Genomic DNA, 23,045 nt, shown 5'->3' with positions numbered 1-23,045 from the left:
CTAATACCGGTTACAGAAGATATGGTAAAACTCACAACATCCGTTTATAATTGTAGTGGTAAAAATCATATATAAAAGTCCGTTTATTTGATAGTGGTAAAAATCACACCAATTCATATATATCCAGACACAAGAAAAACCCCCAGATATTTTAGAAAACATTCTGGTTTATCATCCAAAACTTGTCAATGTACATGCAACTTATAATCTTTTACATTAACCGTCCTCTGTTCACGGGTTCATGATTTTAATTATAGAAGTTCGTGTGTAGTTATGCATTTCGAAGAAAAAAAATCAGTCAGACACAGCTGTTACAGATCTACCCCAGCAGTCCCAGAGGTTGTCTGGCAAGCTATCTTCAGACTTGGCGACATACTCCTGCAGTACTAGAGGTTGTCTGGCAAGCTATCTTCAGACTTGGCGACACACTCCAGCAGTACTAGAGGTTTTCTGGCAAGCTATGTCTTCTGACTTGGTGAAGGAATGGAATTCCAACCGCTTACATTGTTGGAGTATTACAGATAGAACCCGATCCTCTCGGGACCTGAATATACCCGGTTGCCTAAAAGATGCAGTAGATATACTAGTCTGACTAATTTCTTTGGTACTGTTGCATACCCTACAATCATTATCGCAACCAAGTTTCATCTATTTTTACGTTAACTACGTTATCCGGGTCAGATTTTTTTTCTACGAATCATAGCAACTAAATATAGTACGTGGGCGGAGATAACACCGGGCAACCCCCACAAACTCATAAACCAATATATGATTTCCGGGTACCATTCTTATACTTTCACTTTCTACAAAACGAAGTAAATGATCACATTTAAATATTACCAGGTAGCCAATACCTCAGCTTACTATCGGTACCGAAAAGGATGCCACAACACTGCGGGAATTCGAATAAAATGAAAATTATGTACCGTACTTAAGGCACAAAGGTAACTGAATCATATTTAGGTTGATGAGTGAGGGCGCACGGTGGACCCTCCCAGTCCATGTACTTATACATTTGGAGTAGTGCATATTTTGTTATTGATGATAACAAGGACTTAAAACACTTATCTGCCTCTGCCCGTCAAAAATTAACGCTTATATCTCAAAAACAAGCAAATTGACCCATCTGTGTTTTCTCCGTATTTTGTTCTAGCCTGGACGATCTTGAAAGATTTCACAACCCTTTGAAATTCTTGTTATTTCCAAGTAGATCAGCGAACACCCTTAAAGGCTATCATCGAAAAATGATTAATTATACCTGATAACCACCAGAAACAACCATCAATGAAAGTGTTTGTACAAGTTGCCTTTTTAAGATATTGATAGGTAAAATTTAGTTGAAATGCACTATGAAAAAATGGCAGGAAAATTTGCCCGAGCCTTTTCCTTAATTATATAAAAGTAAAAGAAACAATGCTTCATGATAAATTTAAATAGCTTTTCAGTTTGTTTTCTAGATGTATTTGATTATGTTTTTGAATATTTTTTTGAATATTTTTGAGGCAAAAAAGAACAAATTGAGAAAAATGATGTGCCACTCGTTGCCTGATTCTATATACGCAGAATGATACTTAAATGTATGATCATTGAATATTTTATTCTGTTTCCTCTCGGTTTATTTCTTGCTGTCACGTTCATGCTATTTACATTATTAACAATGTACTATAATTGTACTTGAATTTTGATGTATTATCGAATAGTAGTCAAGTGCATGATAGTGTTTTACTTATAGAAAGTATGTTTAGGCTTTTGTTTCGATCTGAATTTGCATCTTGATCTTCTGTGTGTTTGAAACAAAACAACATTTAGTATCTTGTGTAAGATAACATTTTACATCGAAGAAATGGAATCGAAACAGAACCTCAGTTCATCGTCTGTAAGTTGTACTAATAAAGCCACACTAAAGAGGAAAGGGATATCATACTTTACACGCAACAGACATCTTTGCATGTTTACTTCTACAGCAACACGATTGTACAATTACTTCCACTGCAAAGACAAGTGATAGTCGTAATCAACCACTTAACTGACTCTTAACCCCGGCCCCAGCACCACAAAAGTACAATGAAAATATTCTTTAACTTCCATGTTAACTCCTTTCAATATCTTTTAAATCAATGATGTTAGAACCAGTTAAGAATTCAAGTATTGTGGCACTGGCACGAGATAATCATGACGTTTGCAGAGGCTTTCATTTAATCTGATGTTTGAAGGGAAGGGATCAGGCAAAATAAAAAGCAGCTTACAAAGACAGCATAATTAATTTGACTTAACTGACTCAAGACATGATACTTTTGAATTTGATGCGAGCTAGTCAAGTTCAATTGGAGAGTTCTTGGTTATGTCATCACTTACTTGTGATTTGGTTTTGGTTGGCATAAAATCCATTGAGTTGCATGGGGCATCAAATTAAGATCATCATAACTTTTTCATTTTTTTTTTAAAGATAATTGAAAAATTCTTCTGGTTCCCTATACTGCCAATATACAGTCTCGGGTCATAAGTATTTCCGCACAATGGCGGCCGACGTTATCCATGCCCGACAGGTTCGTGAACCAAATGCCGATATTGTTGTCATGACCTGTAACAAAGTGAAAATAGATTTGGTTTTTGAAAAGGTTTATTTATAGAGTATTTTCCGGAAATCGAAGGGATGCATAGAGTTGTCTCTCTTTTGTTTACTTGTCGTCTGCAAAAAAATGGCACGGAGAGGAAAAGAGATGAGTGTTGATACGAAAAAATGCATTGTAAAATTAGATGAAGATGGACATAGTGGACGAAAAATCGCTCAGAAGTTGGGTTTGAATCCCTCTACAGTTCAAAAGTTTTTAAAACGTTATCGGATCCGTGAAAATGAAGAAAACAGGACACGAAGTGGTCGACCCAGAAAATGTGACGCCAGGACGGACAGGCAGTTGCTTCGGATTGTGAAAACGGAGCGTAGAAAGAACTTAAAGGATGTTACTAACCTTTTGAATGAGAGAACACCAGTTAAGATAAGTGAATCAACTGTTAAGAGGAGGCTTAAGTTTTATGGATTCAAAAAACGAGTTGTGAAGAAGAAAATTGTGATCAATGATGGAAACAGGTTCAAAAGGAGGGCTTGGTGTAGATCAAAGCTTCATATGACTGTGAACACTTACTGGAAGAATATAATTTTCTCTGATGAGACTCAAATATGTATAGGAAAGCATAGCAAAGTTCATATTTGGCGGAGAGACGATGAAAAGTGGTTTAATTCTTGCCTTGGAGAGAAGGGTGACGACACAGCCAGTCCTGTTGTGAGTGTTATGTTTTGGGGATGTGTAACATTTGACGGTGTTGGAACTTTTGTACCAGTGAATGGGACAATTAATTCATAGAAATATACAGACATTCTGGATGAACATCTTTGGCCAGTTGTGGCTAAAACTTTTCCGACAGGGAGGTGGATCTTCCAAGATGACAATGCTACCCCCCACCGATCTAGACACACGATTCGATGGAAGGCAGACAATGATATCGAAGGAATGGTGTGGCCTGCGCAAAGCCCAGATATCAACATTATTGAGAATGTTTGGAGGTACATTAAAATCCGGTTACAGAAGGTGGTGCACAGGATCAAAACGAAGGAGGACTTGATCAGGGAGTCTAAACGTGTGTGGATGGACATTGAACCAGTCTATATAAGGACATTATATAATTCTATTCCAACTAGAATTCGTCGTGTATTGAGAGCCAATGGTGCAATAACAAAATATTAAAGTTAGTATCTCATTTATTTTGTCTTTAAAATGCCCTTTTATTGATTTATTTAGTGGTATAAAGTAAATGACGTTGAATGAAGTCGGCCATATTGCAGAAATACTTTTGACCCGAGACTGTAGCTATTTTTATCCATGGAATTTTAAAATAAATATTCAGTAGTTAGACAATATGAGCATAAAATTAAAAAAAATATTATATGGAATTGGAGGTTTACAATTAAATATCATTTCAAATTTATTTTTCTAGTAAAAGAGTTATAAATTCACATACAAAGTATGAATTATTTTATTGAAATAAAATATTTTACAGAACCAAAATTGGAAATAAAAGAACAAAGTTATAATGTTTTGAAAATTGTCAATTGTTCATTTAGTTGTTTATTTGCCAACCAATTTGACACTTAATGGTGTGCAAATAATTGAATATGACATAACTGATAAGATTGGCGAACTTTTCTATTTAGTAGTGGTCTTCATATACATGTAGACCCGACAGAAATGATTCATTCAATGCAAAACCTCACACAATTCACTTTAATTTTTTTAATATTCAGAAACAGCTACATATCTCTATGTTCATGGAGGATTGATAGAAAATCTACTTAGCAGCTTAACAGCTCAGTGAAAAGTTATTTATTTTTTTAATTATTTAATTAAGATGTTCTCACATTTACAAACAATGATGGACTGTTAACATTTTTGATATTTCTATTTTCAAATTCCTTTTCTTTTTTTTTGTCATTACATTAAAGATCATATCGTTTCAATATATAATGATTTAAGTATAAGGTGACTTACTTGTCCAAAGGGCTTGGTGTTTAAAACACACTTATTTATTGTAACATAGATACCAGTGTTATATATGTTAACACAGGTCTCTATAATAAAATAAGTACTTCCTTACATACATATTATTGTGTTCCTGAATGGCCAAGTGTTGATAGATGAATTTTTCATTTGTGGGGGCATCAACTGTGTCTCCCAGACACAAAGATATTTCTAGGGTAGTCCTACTTTGAGTACTTTAAATGCTAAACGGTTTTGTCCATGTAGAGAGTAGGGTCATCAATTTGTCTATTTCTTTTTGTTTTGATGTCACTTAAAATACTGTGATTTATAGTTGCCAGTATACTGCCTGCTCCAAATAGGAGTAGTTGCAATTTTTAGGCTGAAAGGATTTTTTTGACATTCTTTGTTGCTGTTGAAAAACAATGAATGTTGAAAAAAAACTTTCATACATGTATATTTGTTTATGTTCAGATCAAACTAGCAGTAATTTGAAACCGAATCTTGTTGCATTGTAACTTCCTAGGTATCTAAATCTTTCCTGTATATTGACCATGTTTCCCCTTATTGTATTGGTATTTACATGTTTTTTGTTCTATACATGTATGTGACTACTGTAACCAGTTCAATTTACAAAAATATTCCAAAAAGTGACTTCTGTTACCTACATGTATGTACCATCAGTCATAAATGTTTCATTTCCATATCTTTTAGTATTTAAAGTTTAAAAGATCAATGTGCATTAACCATATAAAAATGAATCAAAGATTGCAACTATAAAATTATATGTTTTTGCATTTTTTTACATTTTATATTGCAGATGATTGACTTAAAAGCAGAACTATTTAGAAAACAGGAAGAGTTAAAGCAGCAAAAGTTACAGAGCAAGGATGCAGTGTATGTAAAGTCAAAAGGTTCGGAAAAGGTAAACTACATTTTATTACAGTAAGTAACTGATATATGTATTGATTTGATAGTCATGATAGCATTTTTATGACTTTCTATTACATTTTAAGTAGGTGTTCATGTTCATGTAGTCATTTTATGCTGTCAATATTTCATTGATTTGGAAAAAAGTTCTATTCCTTGTATGATAACAGTTTTATTTTACATCAGGTAATCTTTGAAATTTTTTTCATGCTACAATTTAACAAGAATCAAAAACATCCATAAGTTATTACATGTATATAGTAAAACCTGTCTATGTTGATCATTTAAAAAACACATTCAAACTGACATGAAGGGACTTAAAAATACAGCTGGTTTAGACAAGTTCTCAGATTTTTCTGGATCCAGATTAGACAGGTTTCACTATAGTAACTACTCATTTTATTTTATAGAAGTCATCATTATGGAGTAAACAGAATACTGGAGTCTTACAAAGGGCACAAAAAGACATAGAGAGTAAAACAGAGGAAGAGAATGAGTATGAAAAGTCAAGGTAAGATAAATAAATAAGTCTTACAAAGGGCACAAAAAGACATAAAGATTAAAACAGCGAAAGGGAATGATTATGAAAAGTCAGGGTAAAATAAATAAATAAGAGTAATTGGAAAATTGCAACATATGTTTTTCATGTTTTGAAAAACAACTGAAGAGCATATGTGTCTGATGGGTTTTTATATGTTTAGGGCCACCATGAAAACATGTGTTTTTGGGCTGAATTCTTAAAAAAAGTAAGTAAAAAACATAGGATAATTAACGGTATATGTTTTCTGTAGGACTTAATGTATGAAGAAGTATGGTTTCATATAATTTTTGAAAATATTTGTTTCCATGTGATTTTATTGGCACAAAAACATATATTTCCACATCCATCTTCGAAGTATGCTTTCATATTGTTTAAAACATATGAAAAAATAGATTGTATTTTTTTCTGTGTAAAGAGGAGCCTTGAATACTGTTAAAAGAGTTTTATAGCATTGCTTTTCTTCACTCCTTTCCAACCATTCAAACATTTTTCTCAGTATTTTTTTCTTCTTAAATGACTGTCTTTCTACATGCAATTATCAGTGGTCAGTTGTAGATGGATGAGTGAATGCTGTAAAATGTGGGTCCTGCTCCATGTATTATTTTTAAAATTGACAAGGATTGTACAGAAAACTTCATCAATGTTAAAAAGTTTAAAAAATTGATATTGATTTCTTTACATGTACACATATGTCACTAATATTTTAATTTGGTCAACTTGACATTTTTCATCCTTGTGGGGTTGTTGACCTCTCTGACATATTGACCATATCTATTCTCTTTATATTGTGGTTTTCTCTTTGACATACTCACCATATCCATTCTCTTTATATTATGGTTGTCTCTTTGACATACTCACCATATCCATTCTCTTTATATTGTGGTTTTCTCTTTGACATACTCACCATATCCATTCTCTTTATATTATGGTTGTCTCTTTGACATACTCACCATATCCATTCTCTTTATATTATGGTTGTCTCTTTGACATATTCATTTTATCTATTCTCTTTATATTATGGTTGTCTCTTTGACATATTCACCATATCCATTCTCTTTATATCATGGTTTTCTTTTTGACATATTCATTTTATCCATTCTCTTTATATTATGGTTGTCTCTTTGACATACTCACCATATCCATTCTTTTTATATTATGGTTGTCTCTTTGACATATTCATTTTATCCATTCTCTTTATATTATGATTGTCTCTTTGACATATTCACCATATCCATTCTCTTTATATTATGGTTGTCTCTTTTTCATATTAATTTTATCCATTCTCTTCATATTTTGGTAGTAGCAGTTTTGTAAATCATGTTTTCAAATACATTTTATGAAAATTTATTTGTAATTGCAGAAAGGCTCTAGAAAGAAAATCAAAGCTATATGAACAAATATCAAAGGGCAGAGATATTCCAGGTATCCTTAATTGTATAAGAGATAGTTGTACATGTATATGTAAAGGGAGCACATGATTAACCTTATGAAATTAAACCATGACTAACATAGATTAAACCGTGACCACTGTAGATCAGACCCTGGACCATTCAGTGATAGGCTAGTGACAACTGATTGATCCTTTAGCCAATTCATTTAACTGGCTATTTACAGCATGTTAATCAAGTTGAATTAAGAAAAGGCTCTGCTTTCAAACTGGAATTTTTTTATAATTAAAGGAGGAAAATGAAAACCTTTACAAATATTAAGTCAGTGCCAATTTCTGTCAGACATTGTTATGAAGGGTATTACTGGTACATCGTAATGTTTTTATTCATTGATTGAATTGATAATTATGCATTTAATTCATATTTTTAACAGCTACATGTACACGTTCTTTAAGTGAAAACCTGTTTTTGTTTAATTGCTTGTAGAGGAAGATGGGAGCAAAATATTCCTGGTAGATTTTCAAAAGAAAGTTATAGATAATTTTAGAGAGGACAGAAATAGAAAGAAAGACAAGCAAAGGGCTCATGAAGAGGACAATACACCAGATAGCGATATTCCTCCTCCCCAAAATGAAGGAGAAGAATGGTATAATCTGTTTCTTAATGTTTAATTAGGTCTAATGTTTTAGAAATGTCATGTAAAGAGTAAAGGTAATTTGTGGTTGAGAAGTAACACACAAGTTTAAGTTAAATGTATAGCTACGTTAAGAAAACATTTTTAGGTGTTATGAGAGAAAAAAATTGATAAGGCAATGGCTCACTTTGTGCAATATAAGTGTTAATGAAGAGGAAAACAATGTAAGTTCTAGGATAACTATGGTATTAGATTATTTTTTTTTTTTTATATAAAATTTCACTTTTTTTATTGTTTTATCTACAGAAATGAAACATCAGCAATATCCTAAATGTATATGGAGGGAGTCTAAAAAAATCTGTCAGAAATGGCATACCAGTACAATATTTGGAAATGATTGTTTGAACATTTAAAGAAGGAACCATGCGTGTGTTGAAGGAAGTCTTGCACATGTCCAACGGTCTATACGTCTGTCACCGATGTAAAAACATACCATTATCGACGAAGTCACTATTATAGTACAGGTTGCTTCATCTATCAGCGTAAAATCAAATTAATGTTTATTTATTTTCAGGATTGATTATACTGATGCCCTGGGTAGGTCTAGGAGATGTATGAAGAAAGATTTACCACAGTTAATGAAACAAGACAAAGAGTTGACTGGCAAAGATAACTGGTACTGTAGTTACATGCTTTCCTGCTTAGTCATTGACATGTGGAAGAAGATTAAAAAATTATTCTTCACCATGATATGATTATTTATCGGAAACTTTATTTTTTTTTTTCATTTTTCCTACTGTCTAATATTTTCTATCTTAGGCGACTGCCTTGATACTGAAAAATATCAGCAATTATAAATGATAACATCTCACCTTAATTGGAGGACTGTGATATTTTTTGTCTTGACCTCAAAACTGCCGTTATTTTGTATGTGTATGCACATGTATCTTGTCATATGGTCTGATTTACTAGAATTTGTCAATGAGAAGTTGAGTGCAAATAGTCAAAATGATTTTACTCATTTTTATTTCACAGCTTTTGACAAATTTTGCACTTGTGTTTAATGACTACATATTGTTTAGATACATTGACTTGGGATTTATTTTTCTAATTTTCTTTCATTCGATGTTTATTTCAATACATATTCACTGGTATGAAATGAAGTCTAATGCATCACATATTTGCAAGTTTCCATAAATATTCTTTATATTTGGAAATGTCCCAATTTGTTTCTACAGTGTTCAAGTTTCTAAGGAAGAAAGTGAAATGCCTACTTTGTTGTCAGACGATATGAGAAAAGAAATGTTACGTCAGAAATGGGAGAAGGAAGAATTAGAAGCAATGAATGGACCAATACACTACTCCAATGTCAGGTTTGATGGTGGGTTATGTCCCTTTACTGATTGATAATATGACAAAAACATTTTTGAGATATTTCCTTTTAAGAAATATTTCACCCGAAGAACTTGATACTAGTCGTTTTCATTGTCCTTGATATTGCTCTGCCATTTGATGACAATAAATTGTATTTTGTTTTGCAGCAATGTAACTGGAGATTTCTCTCTAATGTGTATCATGATTATCACATCTAAAGTAAATTTACTTCTTGCATTTTCTGAATAATAAAATCATGTAATTCAAAATTGAAAATATTTAATAAGAAACATTATTATATCATTAATTTGAATTGTATGATTTGGCCGGAGATACCTCTTTAGATTTCTTAGTTACAAAAATTTTTTTTACTGGTACATGTATTGTCTTGTCCAAAACTTAACACAAATAAAGATCAAATGTTTTGTATTAATGACAGGTAAGCGTACATTTTATTACTAGTGTTATCACTTATGATTTGTAACTATTTTTAGAAATAAGATCGCATGGTGTTGGTTTCTATGAATTTGACAAGAGCGATACTGCACGACAGGAGCAGCTTGACAATCTAAATAAAATTAGACAACAGGTTTGTGACTGTGAATATATCAGGATTTTTGATTGGACAAAACACCCATTAAGTAAAAAAAAAGTATTGAAAATTCAACGTGTCTAAGTGATTGTTGTTCAGTTTAAATGAACATTTAAAAAAAATGTCCCTTATAAAAATGAAAAACATATTTTGTAATTAATGGAATTTTGACAATTTTTTTTTATGGTTTCCATATGCAGATTTTCTTTACCAAGAATTTTTGCATATCATGTCCTTTTCTGTAAAGTACTTTTTTTAAACTATCAAGAAAGAAGCATAAATGAATTATGCTAAGTGATGCAAAAGTACTTAAACAACAAGACAAAATTGTTGACCATTCGATGAAATGATTGTTTGATATAACTGTACAGACATTGGAGGAAAGATCCAGGAAGGAGAAAGTAAAAGAGAAAAGGAAAGCCATGTTAGATGCTAGACTAGCCAAAGTAAAGCAAAGGAAATTACAGAGAGAAGGTGGTACTCTTGGACCTGATGTACACTTAAGTAAATACATGTATTCAAACTTTCTTTCGATTTACCGGTAAGGCATGTAGGCAAACCATACGAAATGAAAGTGGGATCAGAGAAAGTTGTTTGTACTGGTTAATGGAAAACAAGCCAAGTTTATGCATCTGTCCTTTTTCTGTGTACATTGTATATGCAACTCCTCCAGAACAGTTCACCCTTGCTATGCTGAGCCAGGATATATCTGGTCTAGGCCCTGTTTCTGCTTTATGGTTCTGGCTGTGTTATTTTCAGTATAGGAAAACACAACTTGTTTCCAAGCAAGCAGCTTGAATGTTCTTTAAAATGAGACTACCTTAGTTTGTTAAAATATAATGACTTGAGAGCTAAAAAAGAGGTCATGAGATATTTTTGGGGGTGAGGCTCATTTCTTGGTCCCTTGCCACAGTAGAATTGATCTATAGTGCTTTATTTTGCCTGTAATTTCCATAAGATTGATGTCTCTTACCACTATTACTACGCATCTACATCAACACTGTTTTTTAACTTCTGGTTTTAGGTTAAACTGTAGCAAAAAATTTGAAAAAAAAAATCCTCAGTTTTCCACATGAGTGAAACTTCAGGGGACTCATGACCTTCCACCCATGACTGTAATGAGACTTACTAGGCTTTATTGGGCTTCACAGGGTACAAGCTTTGAATTTAATGCACTTAGGTATCTGTCTTGCCACTGTAGAGCCCAATATCAGGTAGAAAAGGCAGAAATGGCAAGATTATGTTAATTTAATCAGAATTTAATACATTATATGTAGATTTGCATGAAGCAAAATAACTTGTGCTTGCAAAGGAAAATGATAAGGAACTTTTTACATATTGTCAGCAAGAGGATGTTCACCAAATAAGCTTTCTTGCTGTCTTACTTATTTTTTATTTTCCGTAGTCAACTTAGTATTAAAGTAAAATCTTTTTTCTTTTTTGTACTAGCTTGGCATTTGTTTGTTTGCTTAAAGATTCTGTTAAAATATGTTATAAAAATTATAATTTTTGAAACTATATATTAATTATAGAAGAAGACACTGAGGAACAAGTTGGACCAAAGCTAGAAGAAATGGTGGCACCAAAGCCTAGTAAACCTGAATTTCTGACAAGGGATGAGACACTTCAACAAGACAAACCTCTTAGGGAGTGGGATAAAGGGAAAGAAAGTAAGAGATTTATTTTTTTATTTGTGGACATGTGTTTCAGGGTGATCCAGACACTTTGAAAAAAAGGGGTGCCAGCCAGGGATCCTAAGAAAAAAAAAAGGAAAAAGAAATTTTTTACTATTTTTTGTCAAGTTTACACACATAAAAATGACAAATTTTCCAATAAGAAGGGGGTGCAAACCCCCAATTCACCACTGTGCTTGTGTTTAAGATTTTTCTAAATAAAAATTTATTGAGAAAATTGTTCATACCTTTACGATTATTATTTTAAAGGCTATTAAAAATGTATAGAGGGGTTGGACAGCATATTTTCAAAACTGAATAGATGGGGGTATTTCTAGGCATACATAATAATATTTCGTTATGAACATTTAATTTTGATTCTATGGGTAAAAAAAAATGGCATAAAAAAATGTGCTTTCAAACCCTCCCATACACCTTTTTTCCTGGAATAGCCCTAATGTATTTGTTAAAGTAGAAAGAATTATTACATATAACAGCATCCAATATTTTGCATCATATAATGTGATGTGAGACTAAAATAAATTACAAAGAAACCAATGATAAAACTAGCTTATTGTCAATTTTTTTTGTGATGAGAACAAAAGTAAGTTATTAATATGGAGATACACCTACCAAATTCATGCTTACTAGTATAATGGGTGAGATATAAACAGTTTATTAGTGGAGATAAAAATCTCATTGCAAACTCAAGAAAAGAAGGAACTTTGACTTGTAAGATTTCTTGTCCATGTGCTAGATGACATATTTATTTTAAAGAATTTTAAATCAATTTAATATTACAGAGTAAAAATCACTTATGAAATATTTAATTTTTCCTCTATCCTAGAAATGTTTCCACCTACAAGTGAGGAAAGGTATTTTGAAGAAAGACGACTGGAGAGAAACCCCGACTTTGCACCACCTACAACCCTCTACTCTCAACATTCTAACACCAAAACATCTCAAAGAAATGTAAACACTAAAACTAAATCAGTAAAATTGATAAATGAACATTCAAAGGGCATCATTGGAAATGAAAGCACAAGGAAAGTTTCAAAAGAGGATACCATTAACAGTGACTCTACTTCAGTGATGGATATACCACTTCCTCCAATTAGTCAAAGTGAAATGCCAGAAGTGAATGAACTCAATAAACCAGAGAATTATGAAGTGCCATATTTTGATCTATCTGTACCACCTCCAAATATGACCCAGTTTTCTATAATAGGACAATCAGAAGTTTCTGGAAATGTTGAATTTACTGGTTTAACACCTACAACTGGATATGAGTTTCCAGTTCAGTCACATGATCAGACTTTACCATATATGTCAAGTATGCCGCCATTAAACTGGCAAGATACTCAAAATAGTATTCTCTCTAGTCAAAATTTTCAGCAGTCTAATTGGGACAATAGCAATGAACAGCAATCTTGTGTTCAAACACAACAATCTTTACCCATATATGGAGCTCCTAGCACTGATGCTCAATTTGCAGGGTATTTAAATTTGCAAAGCTATTCAGGAGCTATTACCAATCCAACGGTCTCTGAGCCAACACAACCGAAACCTAAAGTCAACATTATTGATCCTCGTTTTATTCAAAATAAAGATGTTTTGGTTCAAAATCCTGGTAACATGACAATGAAGATAGAAGAAAGTTCAATATCTAGGACAGAATGTGAGAATTCCAATATATTAACTGGCAATGAATCCTCTGCTTTAGATACAAACACTAGTGGAAGTTATTCTGGAAAACCAGTTATCTATAAATAAAGAATTGTATGATGTGTTTCACTTTGACACTTTTAAAGAAATGTACACAAAAACACTGATTTGATAAATCATAGTCTTGTCAAGTCCTTAAAAAAAACTTTAAATCTCCTAATTTTGAAAATTTAGAACACATAGTAACACTAATTACATATTTAACTTGACACATACATTTGATTTCAGATGTCTGTGTTTATTGAACAACAGCAGGTTCCAGAAAAACAAAAAATGCTAAAATCATAGAAACTTCTGAACTACCATATCATTTCATTCAAAGTTTTGAGATTCTATGATGTCTAAAATGCTATCAACCTTAAATAATGTTTTATGCCTGAATTATGTAGTGTATTATTAATGTTCTTAACAATGAGCTTCATCTCTATTCTTTATTTAAATAATAGCCCCAAAATACTATTTAACATTTGACATGAAATATAGGAGGTCAGTCAAAATTATTTTGTTTATTTGAACAGCTCATACATTAAACTAGTTGTGATCTGCATACTGTAACTTCAGAAATTAATGTAATTTCTATATATCGTGTGATGCAGCAGATATCAAATTGCAATTATTTAAAAACTGCATTATAGAATTTTCAAAATAACTAATGTGAGATTTTTCTAAAAAATCAAAAAGTTGAAATTGCAGAGTGACCATTGTCAGAATCCCACGGTTGACTGCGCTTTGACCTGGATGGAGGGAGGTACAAAGTGAAGTCAGCTGTGGGTTTCTTACAATTCACAATGACAATCTCACAACAATTAATGCACACAATAATTTCTACATTTTCAGTAGTCTTATGTAATCACCAAGAGTTTCCTACACAATAATAGGGTGTTCTACATAACATAAAATTCACTGCTTTGGTATATTATATAGTTTCAAAGTTTTCAATCCTTCTGCATACATTTTAGTTGCCAACCTCAAATTGGAGAGAACAAGGTTTGTGTTGTGTATTTAAATTTCCTTCTAAATTAATGTACTAATAGGATTTTATGTAATAACATATTAACTATTCATACCATGATATATCAACTGTAAACTATATTACTTACCATTCTAGTATACTGTATATGAAGCAACTTTACTCTTGTTATACTCCAAGTTTTATGCTACTTATTTTCTGTTACTTAAAAGGAAGTGTGTTTTGTACATGCAAAGTTTTGCTTCTTTGGCACTTTGGATTTGTTTCTTTTTTTATTATAAGTAATTAACTTTGGCATTGTGGATACCGGAAGAAATTACAGTTCTAGTACCTTGAGAAGTATTGAACCTTGAAATTTGATAATGTAAATGTGACCTTGATATTTGACTTTAATAACAAGATTCATATTATGACTTGTAGCTCTGCTTTAGTTTTGTTTAGGTGTGTATACAATACAACAAAATTTTTCCCTTAGCCTTCAACGTGGAATATGACTAAAAAAATTGGGTTGCCAAGAAGGCATTGAATGAAATAATAAAGGACGTTAGTTTGCCATACACTGATTTTAAACCTGTAATAAGGAAATATATTTTAAAGATGTGGCAGGACCGTTGGGATGGTCTTGACCACAAGCTCCATTCCATAAAACCTGATCTAGGTGTTTATCAAACTGGACCAGGCAATCGCCAAGAGTGAGTGGTCATGACTAGATGTTGCATTGGACATTCTAGATCTACACATGGCCATTTGCTTGTTGATCCTTGATCAGAGTGTATCCCATGCAATTGCCCATTTCTATCAAACATGTTCTTCTAGATTGTGTGGATTTTGCCAGCACCAGGCAACATTATTTTGACTGCGACAATATGTTTGATTTGTTCAAGACGGTTTCATCAAAAAACATTTTGGATTTCTTACGGGACATCGGTTTATTAATAAAATATAAATTTTGATACCTTTCTTGATTTTTAAAAATTTTTATGTTTTATCAAAGTAATGTTTCTTTGTGTATTTTATGTCTTAGGTTTACCTTTTACGTACCTTTTTATATGTAAATAGCTGTTTGTTTTAATTTTATTATTTTATAAAGAGACTGATCTTACTTATAATATTTTTATTTTGCTAAAAGTTTTTCCAGTGATATGACCCTGGTCACCAAAACGGCACTAAAGTCAATCAATCAAACTAAAAAAATTAACAAGACTGTTGTACAATATCAACATTACAAGACAGTTTACTAATTTTTAAGTTAAAGAGGTAGACCGAAGGGAAGGGACACAACTCTTACCAATCATTCAAAGCATTTTACATCAATCTCATGTAAGCATCAAAGTAACTTGGATTTATTTCATTCTGTTTCAAATGAAAGCTTAATAGGCTTAGGTGAAATTGAATATGATGCAAACATATCCCTGATTTCAAGAGTTATGGCCCTTACCCAAGGTCAACCTCAAATGAAGAAAGAAGACAGATACTTTGCAAGTTCATGACTAGGAGCTAGTGTATTGTATAAATAAGGTTATTATTCCTATGCCAACCTTCAAAGTAGTTGTACTTACACAAGGCCATGTATCTTACACAACACAGTACATAGATTCCAAATGTCATTTATTTATAATAGTACATCACAAAACAAATATCAACAAATAAATATATTTGTAAAAATGTCTTTGTCACCATTTGCATCACTTGGAATTTTATTCTTGTCTAAACATTGGTGTTTAAAAATCTCAGTCAACGAAAAACATTTTTGTTCTACATGTATTGTGTTAATGAAATCTATATCAATGAGATTTCTTTGGGAGAAAGTTAAACCCACCAAGCAATTAGCTATTGCTAAGTTTAAAGTTGACCATGACATAAAATGAAAATTGAACAATGAATATATGTTGTGAAAACAACAGAAGCAGTTATCTGAACACCTCAAGAAAATAAAAGTGATAACAAAAGTTTCCAAGCTTCTACAATGGTTCAAAGAGTAGCAGCATATCTGAGATATTCAAAATCTTATGAATTTTAAAGAGTGGAGAAACCTCTAAAAATCAAGGTATGCCCAGACAGGTTTATTAGCATGCATACTATTTGTGATGATTACAAATAGTTAATGGAAGCCAACTAAAAATTCTCTGACAACTTATACCAGTATATTTTAAAACTCAAATGGTCTTTAATTTAAATTGTAACAAAATTTCTCCAAAAGCCATATTAAATGCAGGTCCATAAATAAATTTGTTTCAAGTATGTACAAAGATCATAGAGTTCAAAGTTCTTGATGATTTATATGCACAATCCAAACACAGATACAATACAGTACATCGTTTTGTTCTCCCATCTAACAGTACAACTACCTGCAAGAAAGGAAGCGATCATTAATACATAAACACATTAGCACACAGTTATTTTATGTGCAGAATGTACATCTGGTTTTCCATTCAGTTGAAACAAGAAAAAAAATCTGCTCCTTCATAAATCAATTTTCCACCAATTATCTTCATATTTATTTTGATTTCAGAAAAAAATTATCTAATTAAATATCAACAAAAAAATATTATTACATTCAACAAATCTTGTCAATATTAAGATGATTAATTTCAGTAACATCTCAAGAAACTATGAATTTTTACTTTCAACTAAATTTTAATCAGAATTCTTCAAAAACAAATATTTAACACTTCTACACTTAGCAGATGAAACAAAGTATTTTTTTTACAGTCATGTGTTTTGTCCATAAACAGTAAAACATCTTTGACCACGCTTACTAGACATAGTGCACACTGAATATACAAACTTTCGAAACCCTTTACACCAGGAATTAGTCATTTATCATGTAAAGTTTTAACTAATTTGACTAAAAATGAAATTCTATCAACTAACCATCACTGGAGTTATCCCAGAAGCAGGAGCTTGCAGTATGTAACCCAGCACCATTCTTCTGCATTATTACACATGTAACTGTAACCAAACAAAAGAAAAATAATATGAACATCTAACGGGGTAGTTTCAGGTAAAAACTACAAATGTATTAGTGATAGACACATAAATGTGTATACATGCTATTGTACTGTATGTGTGGTAAATAGATATTGTCACAGGAAAAAGGTCAGAATATATGCTAGAAAAAAACAGTAGCAGGAAAAATATTTATATTTTACAGTGCTTGAAATAAACATTATCATAAAACCCTACATCCTAGTAGGTATAGTTTCCTGCAGCTGTCAACTGTAGCCTTATTTTCCCATAATTATATTCATTGCAGTGTGTAATGAGAATACATTATTATAAAACAAACAAATTACACTGAGCAGATCAGGCCCTTTGTCCTGGTAGATGTGGCCTCCCCTTTACACATAATAAGTAATTTCAGAAACTAAATGGCTTTCTAGTCAATTGAAACCAAAACTGTTTATTTTGAAACTGGTTTCAATATTTCATAAAATAATTGGTTAATTTTTATTTATTTAATTATTCTTTTTCAACTTTTCAGACATCAATCTACAAATAATATTTAAAATTATCTAATTTCAGTATTAAATCATACAAAATAAAACTTTTTACAGTTGATTTTTTCCATAAAAAATTCAAATAAAAAAAAAACTTGACTTTTTTGGTGACTTTTCTCCTGACACTTTTATCTGTGCCTTTTTTACTGTGACCTTTTTGCAACATTTATATGTACATCAGTTTTGTTGAATCTTCAGTATCACCTCCCCTTTCATAATATTTTTTAAAAATTTAATAGATACTCAAGTACATATATACATTGATAAAATACCAGAATATCAAACAGGTACATTTGTAGAAAAAAAAAACAGATATATCTTGTCTGATATCTAGACATCTACAGAATTAGTACCCAAACCAGACATTTCTGTTAAAAATTTGGACTGACCATCAGACAGGCTTTCCCAGAAACAGGAGGAAGCCATGTGTAAACCACTTCCTGTTTTCTGCATTATTACACTTGTCACTGAAGACAAAATCCAATATTGTTAAATGAGATTTATTTTGAATACCAGGTACATGTATGTCATATGCAACAATGAAGGGCAGGCAAATTAACTTTAGTACATTGTACTTGTAAAACAAGTGTAGGGTTTGTTTTAATTTTAATGAACTACATGTATATGCATTAAGCACTGTTCCATTAAAAGATAAAAGCTACCCAGGAAGGCACTTTTTCACCACAGAAGCCACCTATAGAAGTTCTATTGATGTTTTGCATTAAATTGATATTTGTCAAGATACCTGTAGACACACCCATATACAAAGAATTAAAGTGTTTTCCCACATCCCGCATTTGTTTTATAGGAACAGCCCTAAATATAGGAGTATTCAAACTTATTCCAATGTTCAATTTAAAAATCAATCACAGAACATCTACTTGTCATTTATATCATCTTTTCATGTAAACTGCTCAATTTTCAATTTTATATCCTTTGTAAAAAATTACATCTTTTGCAAATTTCAAAATTCATTCATAGATTTCTTACAGACCTATGTATTTGAATGGTTTTCCTAGTTTGGTCAGTTGATTTAAGCACTGTTCTACAACATTTGATGTCCACTGATTGACTTTGTTATGTTGATATGAGTTTCCTCCTATGGCACCTTCAATGGACTGAAAAACACAAATAATCATCATATTCTTCTGTTCTCTGTACTTTAGCTTTCTCCCTTTGCTATAATGACTGTGAAACCTTTTCCTTGTTAATGCTCACTTCTCCATATGTCTTTGACAGGGAGAAGGTTTAGCAGCAGATTTACATTCATTTGTGTACATGTAGACAAAAATGTAAACATTGTAATTTTTCAAACAGAATTTACTAAAACTTCCATATATCATCAATGCCTAAATTAAACCTTGATGTGATGCAATGTTTGCTATTTTTAAGCTACAAAAACAATTTTGAATTTTCCCATTATCCAAAGCAAGTTCAATTACATATAGGCACATCACATTAGTAAGCTACATGTATGTTGTGTAAGTTTTGTTGTGGGAGACTCGATTATTTGTGCCAAACTTTTAAAAGGAAAGTAGAAATTTTCAAAAAATCATATTTTCAGACTGTCCAGCACGTTTGGAAAACAATCAGGGCTAATTTTTAGGACTAATTTAGGACCAAAATCAGAATTTTTATGACAGGAAAATTTATGATCTTTCTTTCAAAACAAGCAGGCATTGAAACAAAAACTGCTAGGATAATTTTAAGGAGTTCACATAAAAAAATAAAGTTTTTTTTAAGAATTTCCTTCTTAATTTCAAGTTTTTGAAGGAATATTAGCCAAACTGAAGAAAATTAGGAATTTTTATGGAATTATAGGACCACTGGACAGCCTGTATTTTGGGAATTTACAATTACCAACTGAATATCTTTCTTCATAATAAAGATTCTATGTTTTTATTGTTATATTGTATTATAAGCTTTAATCTGATTTTTACAATTGCATACATATACAGTGTTTGTGTCTTTCTTTAAGAGTTAAAAATATTTTACCTCTTTAATAATATTTGTTACTTCATCTACATTGAATGCGTTCTGAAAAAAAAAAAAAAAAACATAAAACACTATTTTATTTATGATCTATTTATAACATACGTAAGATCTTAATAGCTAAAACAATTATTTGATATTTGAATACAAGCCTACCGATATTGTGATTATTCAAGTCTAACATTACAAAACTTTTAATATACATGTACAATGTAAGGAGCGGAGATATTTGTACTAAAACAACATTTTACCTTGAAGAAAAAGTACCGTCGCTAATATCTTGACAAGCAGAAATATGAGAGACTTCTACAATACCTACTGTTTGTCTGCATTTAACAATCAGACAATCACTTCCTAACTGGATACGTCATTTTTGACAGTTAAATTTTGAACCATTCATATTTCAGATTATCTACATATATACATGTACATGTAATGTTTCCATAGATTTTTCAAGCATTCAGCAGGATCCTGTAAAAGGACTCTTTTCCCATAGAAAATTATATCAAATCATGCAATATTCCTGAAATTTTGACTCCAAAATGGCAAATTTGGCAATATTTTTTTCCCAAAATGTCTGAATAAGGCATTTCCTATAATACCAAAATAAACCCCTGATATTGCTAATCAATGCTCTGTTCCTAAAAATACTTCACAAAGTTAAAATAAAATATCTGTGGTTTAAGTTTTTTTAGTTACAGATAACACTTAGCAGGTACACCCTTAGTATGACAGACGGAAGAAGTCAATATGTTCTAGACTTTAAAAAAATTGATTTCAGTTTCCACAAAAGTCTTAAAATTAAACTAGTCATTAGTCAAGACACTGCATTACCATGTTTTATAATGTTACTGGTCTTGTGACTGATTTTATGGTGGTTGTAATGTATAGACTTTCAGTCACCTACATGTAACAGCAGATATTGTATTATTTTGTAATTTTGCATATCGCTTATTTTTTTTCTGTTTGAGGTCGGTTCCTTAAAGTTTCTTTGTAGTTTTCTGCAAAGATCAATAAATTTAGTGCATGCAACTGTTTTTTTTCTTTATTCACACTATTTGGGCCTCCAACAAATGTGTGTGAAATACTACTGGCATGTGAATTTGATCACCATAGAGAGGTTCCGATGAATACCGGTAGTCACTGAGGCATTAAATGGACATATCTGTATGAGACAGTTTATTGTAGAAATGTTTTATTTTACATTTTGATGTTGCATCAATTAAACTAAAATTGCAATGAGTTTGTAGTCTATATTCTTGATACGTAAAAAATGTGTGTCTGGTGAGTATCAAAATATCTATGATAAGTTGTCTTTTAATTCATACATGTATATGCATGTACTATAAAAGGAAAGTACCCCCGTTTTTTTTTTATTTTCTGTATTTCTAAATCAAGAATTTTAAGGGATTGAGATGAAGTTGGATGATGAAGGAAATTTGAATAAAGTTACATAACTTCACTAAAATCCTCAATGAACTTTGATTTAATCACAAAATAAAAATAAAATTCTTCTCTTTTACATCCTCATTTAAAAAAAGAAAAGTTCATGGATAAAAAACTGTCCCATGATTTTATGACACCATTATTCAAGTTGCAGATGAACAGACTGAGAAAGTAAAAATAAGAGCATTGAAACATGTGTTTATAGGGATCACAGATTTACAATAAAAAAGGGAATGAGTAAATTAAGGTAAAAACACTTGGGGAGAACAAAAATAAGTGTTTTGCCTCTTTAATTTAAACACTTTCTCAGATATGGACATCAAATACATTTTGTAACTCTGCTACATTAGTGTTTTCAAATGTACCCATGTGATTCAGCATGTGCTGTACATGTACATGCTTGTTTTTTTTACTTCTAATTTTATTTGTGATTTATTTTACATGCAAAGACCATAAATTATTCACTTACAAGTTTTGTGAAATTGATAACAGGTCTTAAACATAACCATTGTTTTTAATAGAATTTATGAGATATTCTCATCACTGTATAACTTATTCCAAACTGAAATCAACTCATTTTAGATATTCCAGGTGTTTTTTTTCTTTAACAATTACATGGCCTACATCAGTACATGTATACAGCAGTATTTATACTGCCATTCATGATTCAAGGCTGTAAACAATATTGATATTTTGATTTAATCAATATAAGCTACATTTCAAGGACAGAGTAAAACATTTATTTAGTATTTTGTAAATTACAAAAATATGTTGACTGAAGACTGAGGACAGGAGCATGCGACGCATGTAAACATCAACATTGCCAATCAACAGACGTGGAGAACAGTCAATGAGTCATCGATCTAGCAATGAATCGATATAATTCTTGCACTTATATACATCAACCCATGTTCCTCTTTTAATTTTATCTATACTTACATCTTCTCCCGTCTGAAATTCGTCCATTTTCGCTGGTGCAAGTGTTGTTGTGAGAATAATCTGTCGACCTGTCTGGGCAGTTCAGTTTCGTTGACAACAACACAACGTAAAGTAACGCGAGAAGTGATCATGCATTTCTTACATAGTACCACACGCATATTTGAAACCGAAGTAAACGGTAACGAACTTAGAATTGGTTATCGTCTAACATTATTTGTACTTCCACGAGAATGACGGAAATATGTCTTATTTAACACGATCTAATTTTTTTCACATATTCAATTTCGAAACATATTCACACGATGAAATTACAAATCATAACCAGGGACACATTTATAGTACGGATATCATCGTGAATTTTCTCCTAAGACATTTTCCAAATACATTTAATTTTCATGTGACAAGTCAAAAACTTTTTGGCTTTAAAATGAAGATTAAAGCTAGTGATAATTAAAAAAAACCAAACAATTTTTATTTAACACTGCTGACGACAAATCTTTTATTCTAAAAAAAAATGTAACAAAATGAAATAATAATCATAGACTCCAAAAGAAAATGAAATGGCTACTGACCAAGTTTGGGCATATATGATTTCAACGGAAAATCATAAGTGCTTAGAAAAAGTATCAAACTTCTGGTTTGTGTATCACGGCATCCTTAATTCTGACTCCATCAACACATGACCTTTATCGGGCAACACGTCTGGTGTCTTGCAAAAAAAAAAACAAAAAAAAAAAAAACAAAACAAAACAAAACAAAAACAAAAACAAAAACAAAAACAAAAACTAAAACTAAAACAAAAACAAAAA

The 23,045-nt window shown here is 31.5% G+C and overlaps 2 protein-coding genes across 2 annotated transcripts; one reads left to right on the top strand and one right to left on the bottom strand.

Annotated features, from left to right (window-relative positions):
- The first annotated feature begins 1,767 nt into the window (after window positions 1–1,767).
- On the top strand, window positions 1,768–13,453 carry LOC148614197 (coiled-coil domain-containing protein 174-like). Its single transcript, XM_088588113.1, has 11 exons — window positions 1,768–1,876; window positions 5,353–5,457; window positions 5,873–5,973; window positions 7,364–7,425; window positions 7,878–8,037; window positions 8,600–8,701; window positions 9,264–9,406; window positions 9,894–9,988; window positions 10,363–10,495; window positions 11,524–11,661; window positions 12,512–13,453. The coding sequence occupies exons 1-11, from the start codon at window positions 1,844–1,846 to the stop codon at window positions 13,435–13,437; spliced, it is 1,998 nt and encodes a 665-aa protein (XP_088444239.1). The 5' UTR covers window positions 1,768–1,843; the 3' UTR covers window positions 13,438–13,453.
- A 2,497-nt stretch (window positions 13,454–15,950) lies between these two features.
- Window positions 15,951–22,388, bottom strand: LOC148614196 (dynein light chain Tctex-type 1). The gene is made up of 5 exons (XM_088588114.1): window positions 22,237–22,388; window positions 19,855–19,896; window positions 18,854–18,977; window positions 17,234–17,311; window positions 15,951–16,707 (listed from the first exon to the last, which is right to left on the bottom strand). The coding sequence occupies exons 1-5, from the start codon at window positions 22,261–22,263 to the stop codon at window positions 16,637–16,639; spliced, it is 342 nt and encodes a 113-aa protein (XP_088444240.1). The 5' UTR covers window positions 22,264–22,388; the 3' UTR covers window positions 15,951–16,636.
- Between the last annotated feature and the right edge of the window lie 657 nt (window positions 22,389–23,045).

Source organism: Perna viridis, chromosome 6, assembly GCF_037379345.1.
Source record: "Perna viridis isolate PV_CMFRI_1.1 ecotype Kerala chromosome 6, ASM3737934v1, whole genome shotgun sequence".
In the NCBI taxonomy this organism is placed as follows: Eukaryota; Metazoa; Mollusca; class Bivalvia; order Mytilida; family Mytilidae; genus Perna; species Perna viridis.
The sequence above is the reverse complement of the archived record's forward strand: the minus strand, read 5'-3'. Positions and strand labels throughout refer to the sequence as shown.